This window comes from Gopherus evgoodei, chromosome 3 (assembly GCF_007399415.2).
Source record: "Gopherus evgoodei ecotype Sinaloan lineage chromosome 3, rGopEvg1_v1.p, whole genome shotgun sequence".
Taxonomy (NCBI): Eukaryota; Metazoa; Chordata; order Testudines; family Testudinidae; genus Gopherus; species Gopherus evgoodei.
Window position 1 is genome coordinate 6328837 of NC_044324.1, and position 19531 is coordinate 6348367.

The 19531-nt window shown below is 44.6% G+C and overlaps 1 protein-coding gene across 3 annotated transcripts in view; it reads left to right on the top strand.

Moving 5' to 3' along the window:
• Positions 1-19330, top strand: part of SARNP (SAP domain containing ribonucleoprotein) — a 56469-nt gene extending 37139 nt beyond the window's left edge. For all 3 annotated transcript variants that reach the window (XM_030554826.1, XM_030554828.1, XM_030554827.1), the window contains 2 exons: positions 14934-15023; positions 16912-19330. In XM_030554826.1, the coding sequence (XP_030410686.1) occupies positions 14934-15023; positions 16912-16953 (132 nt within the window). In that variant the 3' untranslated portion in view covers positions 16954-19330. The remainder of the gene's footprint in view (positions 1-14933; positions 15024-16911) is intronic.
• The last annotated feature ends 201 nt before the right edge of the window (positions 19331-19531 follow it).

A 19531-nucleotide genomic window follows, 5' to 3' on the forward strand; every position in this document is an offset into this window, starting at 1 on the left:
TTTCTCTTGTCACACTGGCAACACCATCTGTTTTTGTCTCCCCATTTTGGTTACCAGCTTGTGAATGGTTCTCTTTTGGGGGAGGGTTGCATCTCTCTCCCCAGACCCAAACAGTACACGCTGAATAATTTCATATGGTGTGTTTCTGCTAGGCATAGGTGAAACCGAAACCCTGCATTGAAACAGTCCATAGCCTTTGCTGTGTTCTCAGTCCTAATCTGAACTATGCAGATGCCTTCTCTCAAATGGACTGAACCAACTCCTCTCCTCCAGATTTCAGGGTGTTTTGCATATTTCAGTTTGGCCATCGCTTAATGAACACAATACTCAAAGTATGCTCCCAATTTCAGATTTGTGGCAGGCTGCTTTCCCAAATAGCTGCCAGTCTAGGGGAGAGGAAGAAATGGTGAAATCTAAAACCACAGTACTTGAGTGCTTCCGGCAGGGACATTCCATTATTTTGTTGTCCTTTTGCTTTGCCTTTCCCCTTTGTAACAGCTTTAATGTTCATAGTAATGTAGTGTTTACGGTTACTCCTTTCGTCGTGTTTGTCTCTTCCCCTCCTTTTACCTCTCTGCACACGCTGACACACACACGATGTCATTTTAAAAATAAATGACGAGGAGCTGCGAGGGGTCAGCAGGACTCCTGATCTTTTCTTTATCCACGGTGCCATTTGAAAAGGATTTGCGTCCCTAACAAACCTTTAGGGAGAGGGGAAGGGGTTGCTTAAAGGGAAGACAATGCTGGGGGGGACTCTGTGACCTCACTCTGTCCAGTCATCTGGTTCTTCGTTTGTCCCTGCTGTGAAACAGAACTTATCTTTTGTCTGTAACACAAATACATCTTTTCCCCACTCCCCCTTTCCCTTCTATTATGGTTCAATCAATGATGTCATTATGTGTGCCATTCAGGGGCTGTTGAACCACTTGGCTGCAGGAATTTGGAGGAGCGACTGGGGGAGAATGGCAAACTGTGCTCTTGCTCTTAGCCTTCAAGGATCTGTTCTAATCTGAAGGAGAGAAATGAAGTCAGGTTTTTCTTTAACCCCTGTTCACCAGGGAAGACAAAAGTTAAACCAAAAAACCCAACCCACATAAAATGAAGAGCGAATGAGAGAGAGGTAGTAGCATGAACTGCTAGGGCTTTCTTAAATAAAGGTTCTTAAGCCAATAAAAGTTCTGTTTGCGCTACCACCCTCTGAATTTTTTAATAAAGATATTTAAGAAGCTTTCTCCATTGCTCTTAACCAAACTGTCAAATATCTCTGCTAGTGCTACTTGCTGTAATTTTACTCGCTTCCCTCATTCATTGGATTAATTCTCTTCCCCAACATGTTTCTGAAAGTACTGACTACAGAGGGAGTCCTCTGAGTTTGAAAACCTACCATGCAGTCAAATTAATACACTTTCAGTGAGTTGCTATGGCATTCGATTTGGAATTGGAGAACCCCTTTGGTTTACCTTTTAACACAGTCTTGCAGAACATTGTGGAGCCTCACTAAATGTAACTGATCCAAAACACATTAAATCAATGGAAGACTCCCATGGGCTTTGGATCAGGCTGTTAAGAGTATTATCATTCCAACTAATTCATCTTATGGAAAATGCTTAGTCTCACTTCATTGGAAACCTGCTTTGATTTAGTTATTTAATAAAGGGGAAAGGCTTTCCTAACTCATCCCAATTCAAGGAGATATCATAAGTGCATTAAAAAAGTTCTGTGATTACTGGAGCTTGCTCAGAGCTGCAAAATGGATTGATCCAAATCAGAATGCCATCAGATGGATCTGGATTTAGGTTCAGGCCCATCTCAGAGTAATGCCTGTGTTTATGTATGTCAGCTTTCCTACAAGAGTCCAACAGGAAATGGCTGTGTGAAACCCTACTGCCCTAGGCATAAGATGGTTTTAAATGTAGGATTAGTTTAGCTTTAAGGGGATTCTGATTCACCTGTCTTTTGCCAAAACATAGTAGATTTATATTGCTAAGTATTTTAACTCTATTTAAAACAAAAAGCAGTAAATCTTTTGAACTGAATGTATGAGTGGGTGGCCTCAGACTCCTAAGCTTGATGGTGTTCTTGGAAAAATGATTTGTATCAAGGTCTGGGATTTAACCTGACTTCAGTTACTAATAATCTGGACATTCCTAACACATCTATTCCTTCCTCTGGCTATTCCCACTAATAAAAGGTATGATGTCTTCTGGAAAAAGGAACACTTAAGATCCAAACAGAAATGAAGGAATGGTGTTTAGAGGTTAAACTGTCTTCAGTGTGTTTGGCCAGCAAATTTTTCTCTGCATGTGATCTGAAATCCATTAGAAATGTGTGTGGAGATTTAAAAACTAGCAACATTTTGATCTTGACAAAATGTTTGCAAAAAGTCTGCACCTTCATTGACCTGCCCGTCTCCCTGATTTTGGGGCTGCTTCTGTTGGCATCACAGAAACCTTAAGCCATGAAGCAAATAGAAAAGCAAATATGTGTTACTTTTCTACTGAATGTACTTCTACTGCCGCCTTATTCCAAACCAGAGAGACACTCCTGAGTATTTTATAAGGCATTTGAAGTAGCTAACATCCAGAGTAGCTGGACTAATTCGATGGATGAGATCTGGTCTGCTTGATGATAGACAAGATTTGCAGTACTTGCATCCCTTTTAAATATGGCAATGGATAAACTTTGCGTAATCAAATTCTTGCTTTCCAAGTTCAGAGTAACGGTTTTGTGGCTATGGCTCTGGACCGAGACTGGAGATCTGGGTTCAGTTCCCAGTTCTCCCACACACTTTCTGTGCTACCTGTCTATTAATCTCTGCCTTTTCCTGAGCTGCAAAGTGTAATCCACCTAATGTACATCTACAGCCATCATTACCGTAGCATCTGAGCACCATATCGTCTTTGTTGTATTTACCCTTACAACACCCCTGTGAGGTAGGGAAGTGCTGATAGCACCACTGTACAGATGAAATTGAGGCCCAGAGGAATGGTGGCAGAGGAGGGAGTTGAGCGCCTGGGTCTCTAGCATGTCCCAGGCTGGTACCCTGAATGCTGGAACTCCTTTCTCCCACCCTCTGACTTGTCTCTGAAGATTATTAGCTCTTTGATGCAAGGCCAGTCTCTTGCTCCATGTTTGGGCGGTGCCCTGCATGATGGCTGGGAACTAAGCAGTACTGTCATACAAATAACGACATCTTTCACCTTGAATAATTAAACACCAGGAATGCCTCTGCTAACCGGACTACAGGGGAATTCAGCCAAGCAAAGCTGGTCATGGAAGGGAGTTAATCAACCCAGTCTTTGTGTCTGCCTCTCTGCAAAAAGGGAAACTGAGTATAAAATGATGAACAAAGGACTCTGAGAGCTATTGCTAACTCTCTCGCTTGTGTGTGTTGGGAATCTTGCATTTAATCTGGTTTATAGATTAGTTCAAAGCCTGTCCTAATGAATCTGTGTCATGAAGGGACACTCTGATGTACTATGTGTATTGCCATTTGTTCTTTCTGGCAATATATAGACTTTTAAAGTCTAATGGCCACTGATTACTCCCAGTCTCTGCTCCCCATGTACTGAGTTGGATCCAGTCGCTTTGATATTGATACATTTTCATTTATTGTCTATTCTGTAGAATGGAAGTATTAAGTCACTGTGATGTCTAGGAGTGCTTAGCCCTGCATGAGCTCCCAGTGCTGCTATGGGAGACTGAGGGGGATTCTCTCTGGCCTCTGTCCAAATATGTAGCTCAGTACTGATTGCAGAATCACTTACAGTTGGGGGTCACAGCTGGAAGGAGCCCAGCTGCGTTTCCAGGTCCCAGGGGAAGTGTGAGAGGCCTGCAGATAGAAGAACCTTCATTTGACTTGTCAACTGAGCCAGTTTGAGCTGAAATCCTAGAGTGGGGATAAATCTGGGGACCCCACACGGCCCCTTTTACACACTCATTTTCAGCACACTAGGACTGTGCTGTCCATTTAAATGAGCAAGTATGCACTCGGATGTTTTTCCTTGCACCCCAAATTCACTGGAGTTCCAGTGCCTTAGAATGTGGTTTGATTCCACATTTATCACCACTTTAAGTAACATTGCTAGTTGATAGAATGGCTAGTTATATTGGCCTCAGCTGATAAAATACAGTTGAAATATGATCCGCTTCCCCGAACGAAAAGTTCTCCCTCCCATGAATAGAAGGATGTGGATGTGAACTGTCTCAATGCACAGGAAGGGTTAACATTGCTGTGGTGTGTTGCCGTTTTTGCGCTTGTTGGTTTTGAATAGGATGGATTTTTTTTTAATCTGGGGCTAATGTGCAATTCAAATAGTGTTTAGTAATCGCCCGATTGCTCCTTTTTAATAACAGCTGGATGCTTCAAGGGAAAACTCCCTGAACCAAGTAGCTTTAACTTGAGGTGGCCTCTTGTTTACCATAAATACCATAACTCCTAAATATGTTTTTTGTCAAGCAAAGCCTCTGGTTCCTGTGGAAATTCTGTACACTGTGGGCTTGTCAAAATCTGTGCTGGTAAATTAAAAAACAACTCTGCTGAAATGCTTTGATGATGTTTAGGACGCTGTTCTTAAGGGACTGTGAAGATGCTTCCTAACCCCTTTGCCTTGCCCTGCACCTGAGATGTCTCTCTTTCACTCTGCCATGTGGCATTCCTTACGCGGGTCTTTTTTCCTCTGACGTCTAGGTCCAAGAATGCTTTTCAACTTCAGTATTCCACTTCTGGGAGAGTTGCAGGTGTACTCTTAACACATGGCTGTGACTTTTTTGTCTTCCTCCCCTGCTGATTCCATTTGAAGAGAGCATAAACTTTTAACTGTTAAGGCCTCAGTATCTTGACACAGACAAACCTCAGAACTGCCAGCTGTTGTAACTTTTGCCCTCTACCAAAACCAGCGTCCAAAAAATACGTTAGCTAGATTCCTTCATCCTTCCCTTGCCCAATCTGTTTTTCCTGGATTTTTACTGGAAGGGAGGTGGGGAAAGGGAGAGGAGCTAAAGGTAATGCCACAGTCACTTCTTCCCCCTCAGCTAATGTATTATAGCAGAAATTTGCTTACTGTGAACTACAGAGTTGCTGTCTCAGCATAGAGGCCTGCTACTGATCTTGCCTGTACTGCATTTACATTTCACTGATTTGAATGGAGAGGCTCTCAGTTCACACCACTGTCAGATCAGAATCCGGCTCAATACGTTTTACAAGTTAGCCTCTTTGTTGTATTAGCATTCAGAAATATGTACTAGGAGTTGCTGCCCTTAAAAGTGACTGCCTTTAATACATTTTAATTTGTCCCTAGTGTTTATAAATGATTTAATAGACCACGTTAGCTGGCAAATGAAGCATCACTCCAGACCTACATGATATAGAGGCTGATTCTGTGAAAGTCCTAGTCCTTAAAGACAGCAAAATGTGTGAGAACCTTCCAAGAGGGGAGATTGGTCAGTAAACTTCCCACACCTAGAGAGGCCAGCTAAAAGTTGCATCAGTGAAACACAAATGGTCAGTTCTTAGGGCTGGAACTTCTGTGTTCTGTCACTGAGGTGCTGGGGCAATCTTGGGTGAGCCATTAGCAAAATGAGGAGGATGCCCACTTCCCATGGGGATGCAACTGAATAATGCTTGTGAAGTGCTGTGAGATCCTTCAGTGTACATGTCTTATGCTACTGTCTATAAATAATAAATAATCCCCCTCGAGTCTGGGAGGGAAGGTGATACAAAAAAGCAGAGTCTTTTTATAAGTGGGACGTGATACAAGCGTTTCAGGAATAACCCTTTTGTAGGTATCTAATATAAATGGAGTTGAAAAGGTGAACGTTTTCCACACTAGGCTGAGGGAATGTTCTCAGTGGTTAGCGTTATTTTTGAACAAGACTTTGAGCTGCTGGAAAGAGAGAGCCTCAATCTCGCCATACATCTCCCTGTAAGTAGATCCAAATGGTGAATGAAGATATAAAGTGAAGTGAACCGTACAAAATTTTGTTTACCTTCATTTCATGAGGTTGGAGATTAAAGAGCCGTGTTGACTTGGGTTGAAAGGGACAGATTGAAAACAACCAGGTGTTTGGAGGTCTTTTGTGGGCAGCAGAATGAGGGTGAGGAAGTGGAGTCTATAAAACCACCGGCTCCTTGGTTATTCCTGTAAGATAGTTTACAGTGTATGTATAGTATGAAACTGAGGTCTTGCACAGTGATAGCTCTGTGAAAAGCAATTCTGGGGAAGCAAATTGAAAGGTAAGCCACATGAGGAATGCTTATATAAAACCCCTGGGATTTCCAATTGTTTCACAGCCCCTGCTAAATATTTGCTGATGTACATTAGTTTATCAACTCCAAATGGACTCTCAAGCTCTTGAGTGGAGTCGGCAAGGCAAAGGAGCCAGGAGGTATAAATACGTTGAGATGAATTTCAAAAAGGGGGTGGGTGACAGCTGTGCGTCCCAGGATTGGAGTGTTTCTGAGAATAAAACCATCCGTTGCTGTCATTCCCTCTGGGTATGAAATTGGAAGCCCAGTTACCCTTGAGTGTTTCATAACCTTTACCTTTTGGAGGTCAAGGCCATGTCATCATTAATCTACCATCGCCTGAAAGCCTCAGGGCTCTGCTTTTCATCCTGCCATCAGTCATGCTGCAGCAAGATACAGGAGAGTAGATGACCAGAAGGGTCCATTTTTACACATACATGCGCATGCACACCCGTTCATTCTCTCAGAATGAAAGCTCCAAGGATAAGATTATGGAGGTTTGTGTCTGTATCTCTACGTTCGTGATTAGAATTCCTCTCCAGTGTTGGTCTGGAAATTCAGACTCCTTTTCTCTAGGGGACTCGTAATCTATGGAGACGGCATCATGCCCATACAATATTGTGAGGCTTGGCTTTCAGGAGTGTGAGGTATTGTACCATGGTTTTTTGTCTGTAAGGTCTAGGATTAGTGGTGAATCTAGCACGACCCCAAGATTACACAATACTTTGGTCATCCATGATCTGATGCCCGCTGTCAGAGGAGAGATTAGAGTATTGGCAGGTTCTTCAGAGCGTAGCCCCTTCCCTACCAGTTCTGTTTCCTGTATTGAGCCTGAGCCCAGTGCTCATCACCTGTCTGCTGCTACTAAAGAGAGAGATTGGTCCTCCATTCATTTCCATCTATCTTCGTTATCTGTATTGAGCCCTGCGCTGTAGCCTTGAGGTGTCATTCCAGAGCACCTTCACCCAGGCCACTGCTAAGAAATCTAAACAGCTGAGGGTTAGGAGCTGCTGCTGTGTCACTTGCTTGGGCTTCCTGGGTATCTAAGGCTAACCAGAGGGAGAAATGTGTGTTAATACGTGTTCTTATCTCTTACTGTCCCTTCAGAAGCACCCCTTCTTTGTTTGCAGTGATTGACTCAGTGCAAATGAGCTGTTCGTTGGAGCAGTTTCTGGTACCAGGGACCAGATCTCATGGACTGGCTGTTGAGAAACACTGTGTTAGAGCACAAAAGCTTGGGACTTGTGTAGGCCTAAAAGTCAAGTCAGTCTAGCTGCATTGCTCAGGGCTGTGGAAAGTTCCACCCAGAGAGATGTCGTTCAGCTGACCTAAACCCGACAAAACTAGCTTGATGGAAGAATTCTTCCATTGACCTAGCTACCACCTCTTGAGGGGGTGGATTTACCACAGTGACAGAACCCCCCCCCACACCATTGCTGTTGTGGTGTAGTTGCAGCACTTGTAGTGTAGCCCTAGCCATAGTAATTACTAGGGACATTGCAGCTGATCTGGGCCCCTCGGCCCCTAACATAGAGGACACCAAGAGGTTTCACTTGTACTGGGACCAGCTGGGAGCTGCCTCACTTCAGATGGGAGAAAGATCAGGGCTTCTCCTGTTGGAGCAGAGCTGAGTGCCGCCATTGTTGCAGGGAGCTCTTGCGTGTCATTTAAAAAGGTAACCAGCTGCGCCCTCCCCTCCCAAGTTAAAATCCAATTCTGCTTGCGGGCATGAGGTTAGTACCAGAGCTGCTCCATGCACCATGGAAACCAAGGCTTAATGCATTTTGGCATTCACCCTTCCAGCACTGAAACTGGCAACCTGCCCACCCTGTGGGGCGAGGGGAATGACCTGATTTTTAAAAGGGTCCTTTTATCTTTTGGGAATAAACTAGTATGAAATAAAGGCCAGATAAACTTGGGAGTATTTAATTCTCACAGACATTTTTAAAATCTGGAGCTATGCTGATGGCACCCCCCTGTTGAACCTCTTCAGTGGATGTACATGTTGGATTTGCCCACCTGCCCCCACTGTGTGTCAGTGTTGTTTCACGATAAGGCTGCTCCTGGCCTATTTGTCTGGCTGCAGTAAACAGGGTCTTTTAAAGCTGGCTTGGGGGTGTGACCACTCTAGAGTCTTCTGGTTCAACTGTCGAGTACCACTTTTCAGGTGAAGAGCTCAGTCCAGTGAATGTCGTCATCCTTTCAGTTTGGTCAAACCCTTTCACTGGACACTGCGCGCATGCTCCGTGAGTACGTTCCATAAGAGACATTTCGGTCCCTGTCCCAAGGTGCTTACCTCTGTAGAAGTAATCCCGCCTTCAGAATGAATGACCTGACTCTGCCTGGAGCTCAGCTGAGCTCCAGCCACTCCCATTGAAGTCATTTGGCATGGAGAGTGTTCAGCAATTTACAGGCCTAAGGGCTGATTTGAAGGATCATTGACAGTTCAGTTGCTGGCTGTAGAAAGCTGCCACTTATAAAGGAAAGAGCCAAAATCTTGATTGGGTTAGAAAAGAGCCTGAGGACGATCCATGTGGTGTGGTGACGTTATTGAGGATAGCACTGAGGTGAGCTGTGTGATTGTGGCCCTTTGGATGACTGGGTTAGCCACTTAACTTCATTCAGATGACAGGACAGGGCTAGATTGAAACGACAGTGCTGCAGGTAGGTACAGTGCAGTAGAAATATGTAGTTACACATCTCAAATTCTGCACACTCCCCCTGCCCGTTACACTTTCAAAGTTTCTAACTCTCAGGCTCGAATCATTCATGGAAAGCCCTCCACCCCCTACCCCAAAAAATCTCTCCTAGTGTGAGTGCACAGGGAGCAAAGCTAGTAACAGTAAGGTTAAAATTCGTCTGCTGCTGCTGGAAAGGTCAACTTTCCCTGCAGATGCACATGTGCCCATTTGTACACTCAGGCATGGCCCCAGGGCTCGATAAATGCAGAGATAGCAGTGTTTTGATAGAGGTAATTTTCCTCAGATGGGTTTCAGCACCCCATGAATCAAAACCTGTCAGCGAGGAGCCAAAGATGGAGTGAAGTTTATTGTAACCGTGTTTGCATCTGACACTGTCATGCTAGGGGGTCAAGTGAGCAAGATCATTAGAACAGTGTTGATTTAGTGAAACTGTTATACTCTTTGCCTGCAGGGCCACAATCGGGGGTGGAGGGGTTACCGAAAAAATAAATAAATAACCTGCAGCTCAGTGGAGTTCCCCAAGAGAGACTCCCATGTGTCCTTTTAAAGACACAGTGCTGTTGTTTCTCCTGAAGTATTTGGGCCATTCTCCCACCAGCAGGGTTCGAACAACACTTTGGCCACCCATAGCGATCGAGGAGGATGGTTGTACATGGTTAAATGAGCAGATTGGAGTGGATTTTCTCTACCAGCATCAGTGCTTGCTTATAGATTACACTTCTCCAAACAGTGACTTTTGCAGCCCCCATGATCCCAAGTGATACATAATTCTGCCCGCCATTGGTGGTTCCAAAGGCTCTAAGCTTCACAACCGCCTTTCTAGGGATGGAGAAGGTGATGTACCTACACAAGGGCTTGGCCACACTTACATTTTATAGCGCTCTAATGTGCTGGCTTGGGGGTAAATCACCCCCCTGAGCACAGCAAGTTTGAGTGCTTTAAAGCGCTGATGTGGACAGGCTCTGGGCTCCCAGCGCTCGGAGCTGTTTCTCTCGTGGAGGTGGATTACCAGCTCTTTCCCAGCGCTCATGCGGTGACCACATTCTAGTATAGACGTAGCCTTAGAGAGGATGGCCTCCTGGAGTGAGACACAGGAAAACGGGGGTCAGTTCCCTGATCTACCACAGACTTCCTGTGTGTCTTGGGAAGGTCACTTAATTTGTCTCCCCCTCTGTTCCCCAGCTGTGAAATGGGAATAATAGCATCAGACCCAGAGTGTTAAAAAGCCATGCCCAGAGAAGTACTGTGATGCTCCTGTGCTGGGGATCGTGTAAGAAACTAGGCAGTGGTAATGCTGAGTACAGAGTCCCAGTCCCTAGCAGGCAGATGAATGCTAGAGCTGCTACACTGCACTGCTTCCTTGAAATGACTGTTGTTTATAGTCCGGGTCTTGAGAGGCTTTCTGGGAAGGGAAGTTAAAGACTAAAAACATGGCAGATCTGTGGGTGTTCAAGGGCTAAGGGGATCCTGGAACAAAAGAAAAAGTTAGCAGTTGTATTTAGCAATAATTACTCCGGAGAAGTGTCATAAGTGCACAGAAAGAAATGAATGCACTGTTTGGGCCGTGACTGCCTATGGAGCCAAAACTCATGAGAAATTGCTGAGTTTTCAGTTAAAACTTTTCAGTCCCCCCCTGTTGCCACAACACATGGAGATGTCATAATTAATAATGCTGAGCTGGTTGCTATGGTGTCATTTATGTAAGGTATTGACATAACGAAGGCTGTCCAGCTGCTCGCTGAGGGGGTGTCAAGTGTCACTTTTGTCATGAAAATTGGCCACAGCACCGGTGATGTCATTAGGTCTGTTTTGCGAGTTTGCATTTAAATTGATCTTATATCTAAGTGTCCAGTTTGTTTCCTCTGCTTGGCTGGCTAACGTCAGTTTAATAAACTGGAGCAATTGGGTTAGAAGTTACTTGTTATTAATATATGAATTCTGTTAGCCATAGGCAGTGGGCCTCCTGGGTTCTTGCTCTGATGGGGTGCCTTTTTAGTAAAGCAAATGATGACGAACTTCACACCCATTTACTTAGGGTGCCTAATGGACGTGGGAAGTTGTGGATCCAGTGAGCAGTTCCAGGCACCCGCTGTATTGGTGATGGTTTCGATTTGTTTCATCTCTTACTTGTGTCATCACAAGGATGGTCTGCAGGCTTCATCTGATTGCAAATGAATGCCTTTTAGTGCCTCTGTCAGACCATGCTCTCCCAAGTCACGAAATGTAACAAATGGTGTTGGAGGGGAAGACATGAAATATACTTAGTGACAGGGGACAGAGGAGAAATTATAGGAGTGTAGCAAGGTAATTAGACAGCCTGAGTTGACGAAACTGGCTAAATGAGGACTGAAATAGCCAAAGCTAGAAATAAATCCTTGGAAAATGGATGCTTTGAGGCTTTTAAAGGGTAATGATGGCCTTGGTTATTACTGATAGTCAAGGCATCAGTGTGGGTAGTGGCAGAGGAGATAAAAGCCTCTGGTTTTGTGGAGAATCTCAAGAAATGTAGGGACGTGACGGTTCTGCAAAATGTCAGTAAAATTGTGTCCATTCAGACTGCAAATCACTGAAATGGAATTTGTGAAGGTCGGCTGAGTGAGTGCTGAGATGGTCGTGTCAAAATGGAAATGCTTTTGAGAGGAGTGGTGGCCAGTGCAGGGAACAGAAAATGTGGGCAAGAGCCCTGTGATGAGTACAGGAGCAGTTGTGTGGTATATCAGACTGTCTCCACTGGCTCTTGCTAGACTGAAAACCATTAGTCAGTCAGATCTCTCATCCTGCCAGTGGTAGCCAAATGTATTGTGTCCATAGCAAGAGAAGGACTCCTCTGAGCATGCATGCCTGCCCCTCTGCTCTTGCTGAAGGAGCGGGAAGTGAAGTAAAATATCCTAATCTGAAGCATCCCCTGTGAAAAAAGTTTGGCTTGCAAAGTGAATGTCAGCAAAAGAATGGAGTCAGGCTCCATGAGACATCCTTGCTTGCAGAAATGAGACCCTAGCATTGGATAGCAAGCCAGATTCTACCTGGGCGGTTTATTGAACCATGGCTAACAAATCCAAGGGCACTGCAGCAAATAATTCAAAGGAAAGGTGCCTTCATATTTACTGATGTAGAAAAATACCACTTGATGGGGTTGTGATATACATCTCTTGTGCAGATCCTGGAGGAGCAGCAGCTGTAGAATTTTACAGCAAATTATAGGCCTGGTCTTTTTCATCCGAGGCTGCCATCAACTTATTGGCAGTTCTACTTACTAATGATCCACAGGAAAGAGCCCTAAGCTTGTAAGTGGTAAGGGTGTAGAAACCCTTAACTGAGAATTAACCACAATCTAGTTAGGACATTCCCAGTTTTAAGGAATGTATGTTTTTTGTGAAGGCTTCAAACAGAAAGTGCCTTTCAAAAATCCCTAGTGACCCCATGCACATAGTTTACATTAACATCGTTAACACAATAGAACCACAGAACTGAACCTTACGGTCTGTTGTAAGTGTGAGAGTTTAGGGTACTTTGTGGGATGGATTATTTGTCACATCAGTCTGTAGAAGTTAAAATGTGCAAAATCAATATCTGTGCTGTCTAATCTGCCTGCTCTACTGTGCAGATGTACACAGGATATATACTGAAATGTCCTCTTGAGGCTGAACCAAAGATCTTTGGGGCCCATGCTAAGACTTTATGTCTAGACTGAGCTTCAGAAGGATTTTTCGGATTGTTCTAGTGCACTGGAAATGCTGCCTTGCAGAAAAAACTCTGCTTTGGTTTCTAAAGGATATGCTGACAGATAGTAGCATCCTCCGGGCTAGTGGGCACCTCTCTAAAAAGGGGTTTAGAAAATGCAAGAAACTGAGTGGTGGAAATAATAATAATAAAATAAATCCATATGGCCATAAAAATCCTCCTTGGAAGCAACAAAGAGAGCTCATTAGGTACCTTGTGTGAGACTTTCCAGTAACATCAACACTCCCTTATAAAGGGGGCAGAGGGTTTTCTTGATAACAGTTGAGACCATCATCATGATCCATGAAGTGGGGAGCTAGGGCTTCAAGCTCAGGCCCTGTCGCATTGGGGCAGACATGGGAAGCTATATATACAACATAGGCACCTGGGGAGCACAATGTTCCCTTGGTTTATGTTGGATGAGTCACATAGACCTGTGGCTGACATTAGCCTGCTCCTAGAGAGAGAGGGGTGATGTTGCAAACGTGGCATTATTTAACTGCAGAATCAAGTGTAAGGTTAAAGAAAGTGGGCCTGTTCAGCTTGGAAAAGAGATGACTATGGAGGGGGAGATGATAGAGGTTCGTAAAATCATGAATGATTTGGAAAAAGTGAATAAAGAAGTGTTACTTAGTCCTTCACATAACACACGAACCAGGGGTCACCCAATGAAAATAATAGGCAGCATCTGTAAAACAAACAAATTGAACTACTACTCCACACAATGCACAGTCAGCCTGTGGAACTCGTTGCCAGGGGATGTTGTGAAGGCCAAAAGAATAATTAGATTTAAAAAAGAATTAAGGAAGATCATGGAGGATAGATTCATCAATGGTTATTCACCAAGATGGTCTGAGACACAACCTTATGCCCCAGGTGTCCCTACACCTCCAACTGCCAGAAGCTGGACTGGATGACAGGATAGATCACTCAGAATTGCCATGTTCTGTTGATTCCCTTTGTGGCATCTGGGACTAGCCACTGTCAGAAGGCAGGATACTGGATACTAGATACTAGATGGACCACTGGGCTGACCCGATCTGTGCATTCTTATCATGTTGTTTGACCACATTCCTTAATTTCCAAATAAGGAAAAACATGCAGCCGGTGGGTTGGTGTTAGTTGGTGGTGATGCTCATCAAAGTGAATTGGGTTCTTCCCTTTTACTGCTAGTGTCACCAGAGCTGCTGAAGAGTGTTTATGCCATTCTATATTTTGCATTCATTCTGCAGGGAGTAGCCAGCTTCACTTTCTGCAAATTCTCTTTGTGTGGCAAACTTTACAGGGCAGTTTTCAGAATTATTTCCATTGGAGCATTTCATCGGGAAAACATTTTGATTTTACAAGATCTCACATTAAATCCTCAATGTTGGATTGGTAATAGGGATATAGAGGCTTTCACCTCTAGGTTCCTAACTGAAATCCAACCCTGGTCTGCTGCTCAATGGCCTATGTGAAATGAGTTCTGGGTTCCATTACTGAGGCCAGAGATTTAATGAGGTCATTAAGGGAGAACTTAGGAAGGGCCCGTCCCTGTCAGGATTGGGACACATTGACAGGAAACTTACAGTGCCACTGTCCAGGTACTTGTACTGCTTTGGTTAAACAGACTTGCGCTCTTAGGCTGCCAATCCAGTGCCTTTCATTTACTCCATTGGGAATATAAAGGCTTACCCTTTTCCTTCCTACCTCACTGCACCATGCCTCATTAGCTATCGTGGTGGACTCTTCTTTGACTTGGCCTGTTAAGGCATGGACAGTTAAAGATTAAACACATTTAAAGTGGAGAGGATAGAGCAGTTGCAAAGTTAGGCAGGTGCAAGGTCACAGGTTACTTAGCTTTAGCCATTAATCCCACAAACTCACTAATTTCACCACTGTGCTCCAGAGAAATAGGTTTCACTTTTCCTTGATTACCATGGAGAGAGAGCAGGTTTTGCATGGGGACCTACTTGTCATAAATGCTCCTCGGAGGTTCTTTTTAGCATCTGTTCAATAAATCCCCTCTGGACGGGGCACCTAACCATGCCAGCATGATGATGCCTGCTAACGTGTGTGTTCAGCTCTGTGCACTAATTCGTGTGCACCCCAAAATCATCTTGCAACTACTCTTTTTTTTTTTTTTTTTTTTTTCCTGGCAGCTGGTGTTGTAGCTAAAAGCAAGAAGACTGGGGGGGCAAGGAAAGGAACCTTATCAACTGTTAAATTGATTCTTTTGGGTCTGGCTGGCAAACTAAATCTTCTACCTTCTTTCCACACAGAGCGAAGATGATGAGAAGCTGAAGAAGAGGAAGGAGCGATTTGGCATTGTAACAAGTTCGGCTGGGGCTGGAGCCACAGAAGACACAGAGGTAAAATGCTATACCTGCAAGCAGAAGGACACGTGATAAGAAGTTTGGGGGTGAGAGGGCAGCTGAGAACACTTTCCATGCTGACTTGTTAGGAGAGTTGAATATCCCAGAAGATGGCACTGTAACTCTTTGCACACATGAGATCTTGCTACACAAGTAGATCTCATCCTACTGGTCCACATGCAAGTACTTATATTCAGTTCCTTCCGGTACCCCAGTGATGGTACTGCAAAGATAAATTTTCTTCTTTATGTTGATGATGAGCATCTGCCTCTTTGGGTTGCATGCATTCTAACCCCCAGTGGAGCAGCCCACGCTACAAGATCTGGCCAGTGCTGGCTGATGTGGAGGAGCTCTTAGTCTTGGAGACTAATACAGATGCCGGCAGAAAATTGGGAGCAACTGTTCTGCTCCAGTTTCCTCCACACTGCTCCCTTTATGCCTTGAGCGGCCTACTATACTACCTCCCATTCACATCCCTCCTTATGACTTCCTTTATCCAGGAAGCCCTTGGACTTTAAACTTGCTTCACTCCTTTCATCATAAGAGCCATGTAAATTTCACAACACAGAAAGGAAGGAGCAAGAAATTGATCACACCCCTTGCTTTTCTCTCTTCCATCTTTTGATTTGACACCTCTGTCCTGCTGTTGTATCTTTGGTCTGATTTTTAATTTGTGAGCTCTGCAAGACAGTGCCTCATTGTTTTATTTATGGGGGTTTATGCCTTGCTATGCTGCACCTGGTACCAGAGACCAGGGTAGATGGTCCAGGGGCAGTTCCTGCGTTCCTATTTATCGAGTACCATGAACACTATTGATGCTGCATAAATAATACTGTAGCATAAATCAGTGAGAGCTGAGCCCCCGTCACTGTCCACAGAGGGGTGCTGGATGTGGATTTTAATTTTAACAATTAATTGGCAAAGGTTGCGGGAGGGTGAGCTGTTGGGGTCTTAGAAGCTACTTAACCAGATGGCATCTGGATTCGACATACAAGAAGTGGTTTTTTGTTTGGCTCCAAAGAGTGATCTCAGCAATTCAGGTGGGGTTTGGGGGCTTTTTTTGTTCTGTTTTTGTAGCTTTTTTGATAAACGCTTCCCTTGAATGAAATGGTGCACGGCATTCCCAGCCTTCTGCAAGCAGCACTGGAGAACGAGCCCCTGTTCAGTCTGAGCAGAGGGGGTGGCTGGGGGTGAAGGATTCCATGTTTTTCCGCTAGGTCACTTATAGGTTGTGCCTGGAACAAAAAGGTCTTTTTACTAGTATTGTGTGTGCTCAAATGCACCTTTCCCCTGGAGATTCTTGGTTTGGGCTTCTGTTGCCCCCTGGCTATTTATCCTGCTAAAAATTAAGATTTATACGCCCCTCGTGTATCAAGTTAAAGGCATATCTGAGAGACGCAATAGAATATTTAATGCAGTTTAGTGTGTCCCTCTCACCTTTTCCATGAATAGAAGAGTGGTAACCCTTTGCCCTTTTAAATGTCCCACCTCCCCATTGCCTGGAAGGGTTTCCAGGCCTCTCAAGTAGGCATTGTTCCCTTTTGTAGCACGTTGCCAGCGAGATGAAGTGACTTCAGCAGCACTGTATCTTGGGCACTCTGTGCTTTTGCAACTTGATTTCAAGCTCCGTTTGTTCAAATGCTGGATTAGAATCTTCTAGCACCTTGCCAAACATTGATACCAAATACCCTCTTGAGCTAACCTTGTGATCCCCTGTTCAGGCAGGGGCTGGGTCAGTCCTGCACTAGGGTCATTTTCTGCCATCAAGTGTTTTTTTGTTTTGTTTTGGGTTTTTTTTTCAGTCTTCATCCAAATGTGTGTGGGGTTTGAATTGTGCATGTTTATTTCTTTTTGGTTTTGATTTTTCTTTCAATCCTTTTTGCAGGCAAAGAAGAGGAAAAGAGCAGAACGCTTTGGGATTGTCTGATGTCTGTCCATTTTAGGCTTTCCCTGTTGGGTGGGGAGCACGCTCACGTGTGTGCGCTCTCTCTCTCTCTCTTCCCTCCCTTCCCCCCCCCCCCCCCCCCAAGTAGCACTAGTAAGGAGCATAGGCTCTTCCCCACACAGGACCTAATAGAGAATCCCTGATAGCTGTACGGTTGTGCTGCTTATTTTTTCAATTGTGAAGTTTAAAAAAAAAATTATACAGAGCAAAGAGCAAAAATGTTGTTCTTCTATCTGTGGTGGGTAGAAATCCCAGTGCCCAGTTCTCCATTCCCCTGCCACTTGTGTAGTTGTTTACAGCAGTGCAAAGCAGGTATTTAATGCCAGTACATCAAAATTGGAAGTGTTTTACACCCATTGTGCACTGGTGTCCATGCCCACACAAGGGGCAGGTATGAACCTAGGTAGTGGGGAAGGAGAACTGGTGTGGCCAAGCATCTATCAGCTGTAGGATGAGGAAAGGTTAATGCCATTCAGGGATGAAGTTGGCTCTCCCTGCTATGTCTTGGGGAATTGCACCCTTGGGTTGAGAGGCAAGTTATGCCACTCAAAGCAGGAACTACCTTGAGCCCCCCTTTTATTTAAAAGTTGCTGTTTTTTATTGTCTCCATTTCTCTGGGCTGCCCTGGGCAAAGAAAGTCTCCTCTCCCTCCTTCAGCCCGAGGAAATCGCTTTTTAAGTTCAGCAGTGTCAGGGCGTGCACACCAGTAGCCTGGTTGCTAACATTCGTCAGCTCAAGTGCACCACGCATCCCTACATTGGTTCTGCTGTGGATCATCAGCTTCTGCGTGGGTTGCCCCTCTGATCTTGTGACATCGTGTTTGCTGCCTAGCTGTCCAGGGCAGGGCCTTTCTAGTATATTGCATGGGGTTGCCAAAAACCATAGTAGTAATTCTTGTATCAGATAGGCTTTAAACTTCATGAACCACCCCGTATGTTAAAGGGTCTTTCTCAGCTACCTCTGCTCCCAGGGCTGGACTAGTGGGGAATGGGTTGGAGCAGCAGCTGGCCATTGGCAGAAGCTCAAGGCCAAAGCCTTGGAATAAGGAGAGGGGAATACCAGAACATTTACAAATGAAACCCACTTCACCTGCCTCTAAGGGCTTTTCTGGGGCTTGTGGCATTGAGTATAAATGTTCAGATCTCCTTGAAGGCTATTCCCAGGTTGAATTTTGTGTTGTCCTCCTCAAACATCCCGGCTAGCTCAGTCAGGCTTGTTAACACCTCACACACTCTTAAACCAGCCTTCCCTGCCTCACCTCTTGCAAAGGGGAACAGCAGTAACCTTGTCCGGGGAATACATGGTTTGAAAAGGTGTTGCAGTGAACCTGTTCTGCATCTGAACTGAAGCGAATTTCCCTCCTGCACGTTAACTTCTCAATTTTCCCTGCAACATCATGCATGGTACAGCAGCGAAACGCAGCACGGCTCCAACTTGTTATGCACCTTTTGTCTGGTTAGCCTCTCAAACGGCACCTTCTCTTTTCAGGAAGCTCTAGGAATCCGTTCTCCATGTTAAGTTGTGTGGATGGAGCAAGCTTGTTAGCTAATACCAGAGAGCTGTTGTCCCATGCTTTGCTCTAGGCCTCTGAGGCCAGTAACTGTTAGCAGTGATTCAGTAGAGAAGGAAGACGGATGGTGCCTTTCTTCGTCTCCTTAATAGGTTTTCATGCACAGGTATTCCTTGTGCGTCTAGCATCTTATGTAACTTTTTTTACCCTTAAACTTATATCAAGATCCCCAGAAAAATAGAACAGCTGGGCAGATTTCCCCTTGATTGATCTTTGCTTTTAAATGTTCATTTTGGTTGAAATGTGCCTGTGCTTCAGAGATTTGCATCCTGGGTTTGTTGCTTCTGACCATACTCTCTATTGGAAAGATGTTTGCACTGGTCACACACAGTTCCTTCAGATGCTGGAGAACAGCAGCTGTATGTGTACAGTAGGCTGGGCAAAGGGGCCAGCCTGACTCTTGAAAAGCAATATATTTTTCTTTAAATGTAGAGGTCTTCAAATTGCTTGTGCTCTGCACCACCACCACTGCAGGCTGATGTCTCAGCTGTATGCCCCAGGTGATTCTAAGCAATATCTGAGGCTGGGTTGCTTGCCCAGCAACTATAGGATCCAGGTTGCATTGTGTGTCTTGGGGTGTCAATGGTAGAATGAACCGAAGCCCCCTGTCTCCTTCCAGACTTATTCTGTTTGGGGTTTTTTTTGTATGTCAGATTTCGTAATATGTATTTTCTATTCCGCTCATGACTGCTAGTTATTTGCTTGAAATGTTTTGAAGTGTGCCAGGACAAACACTGCATTTCACTCTTGGTTTCATAATAAAACTGCTTCTTCAAGGCAACACCTGTATCTGCCTATTTGGTGTGTGATGTAACAGTGCTTTTCCTGTGGTGTCAGGGCTGGGCAGTGCTAGCACAGAGCCAGATATCACTGAGGTCTGATTCTCTCTGGTGCTGCATCTTGTGGTGTTACTTACACCCATGCACATCAATCCCACGGCCAAAGACAAACGCCATTTACATCCATTCTGCCTTGGGTTAAATGGCTTCC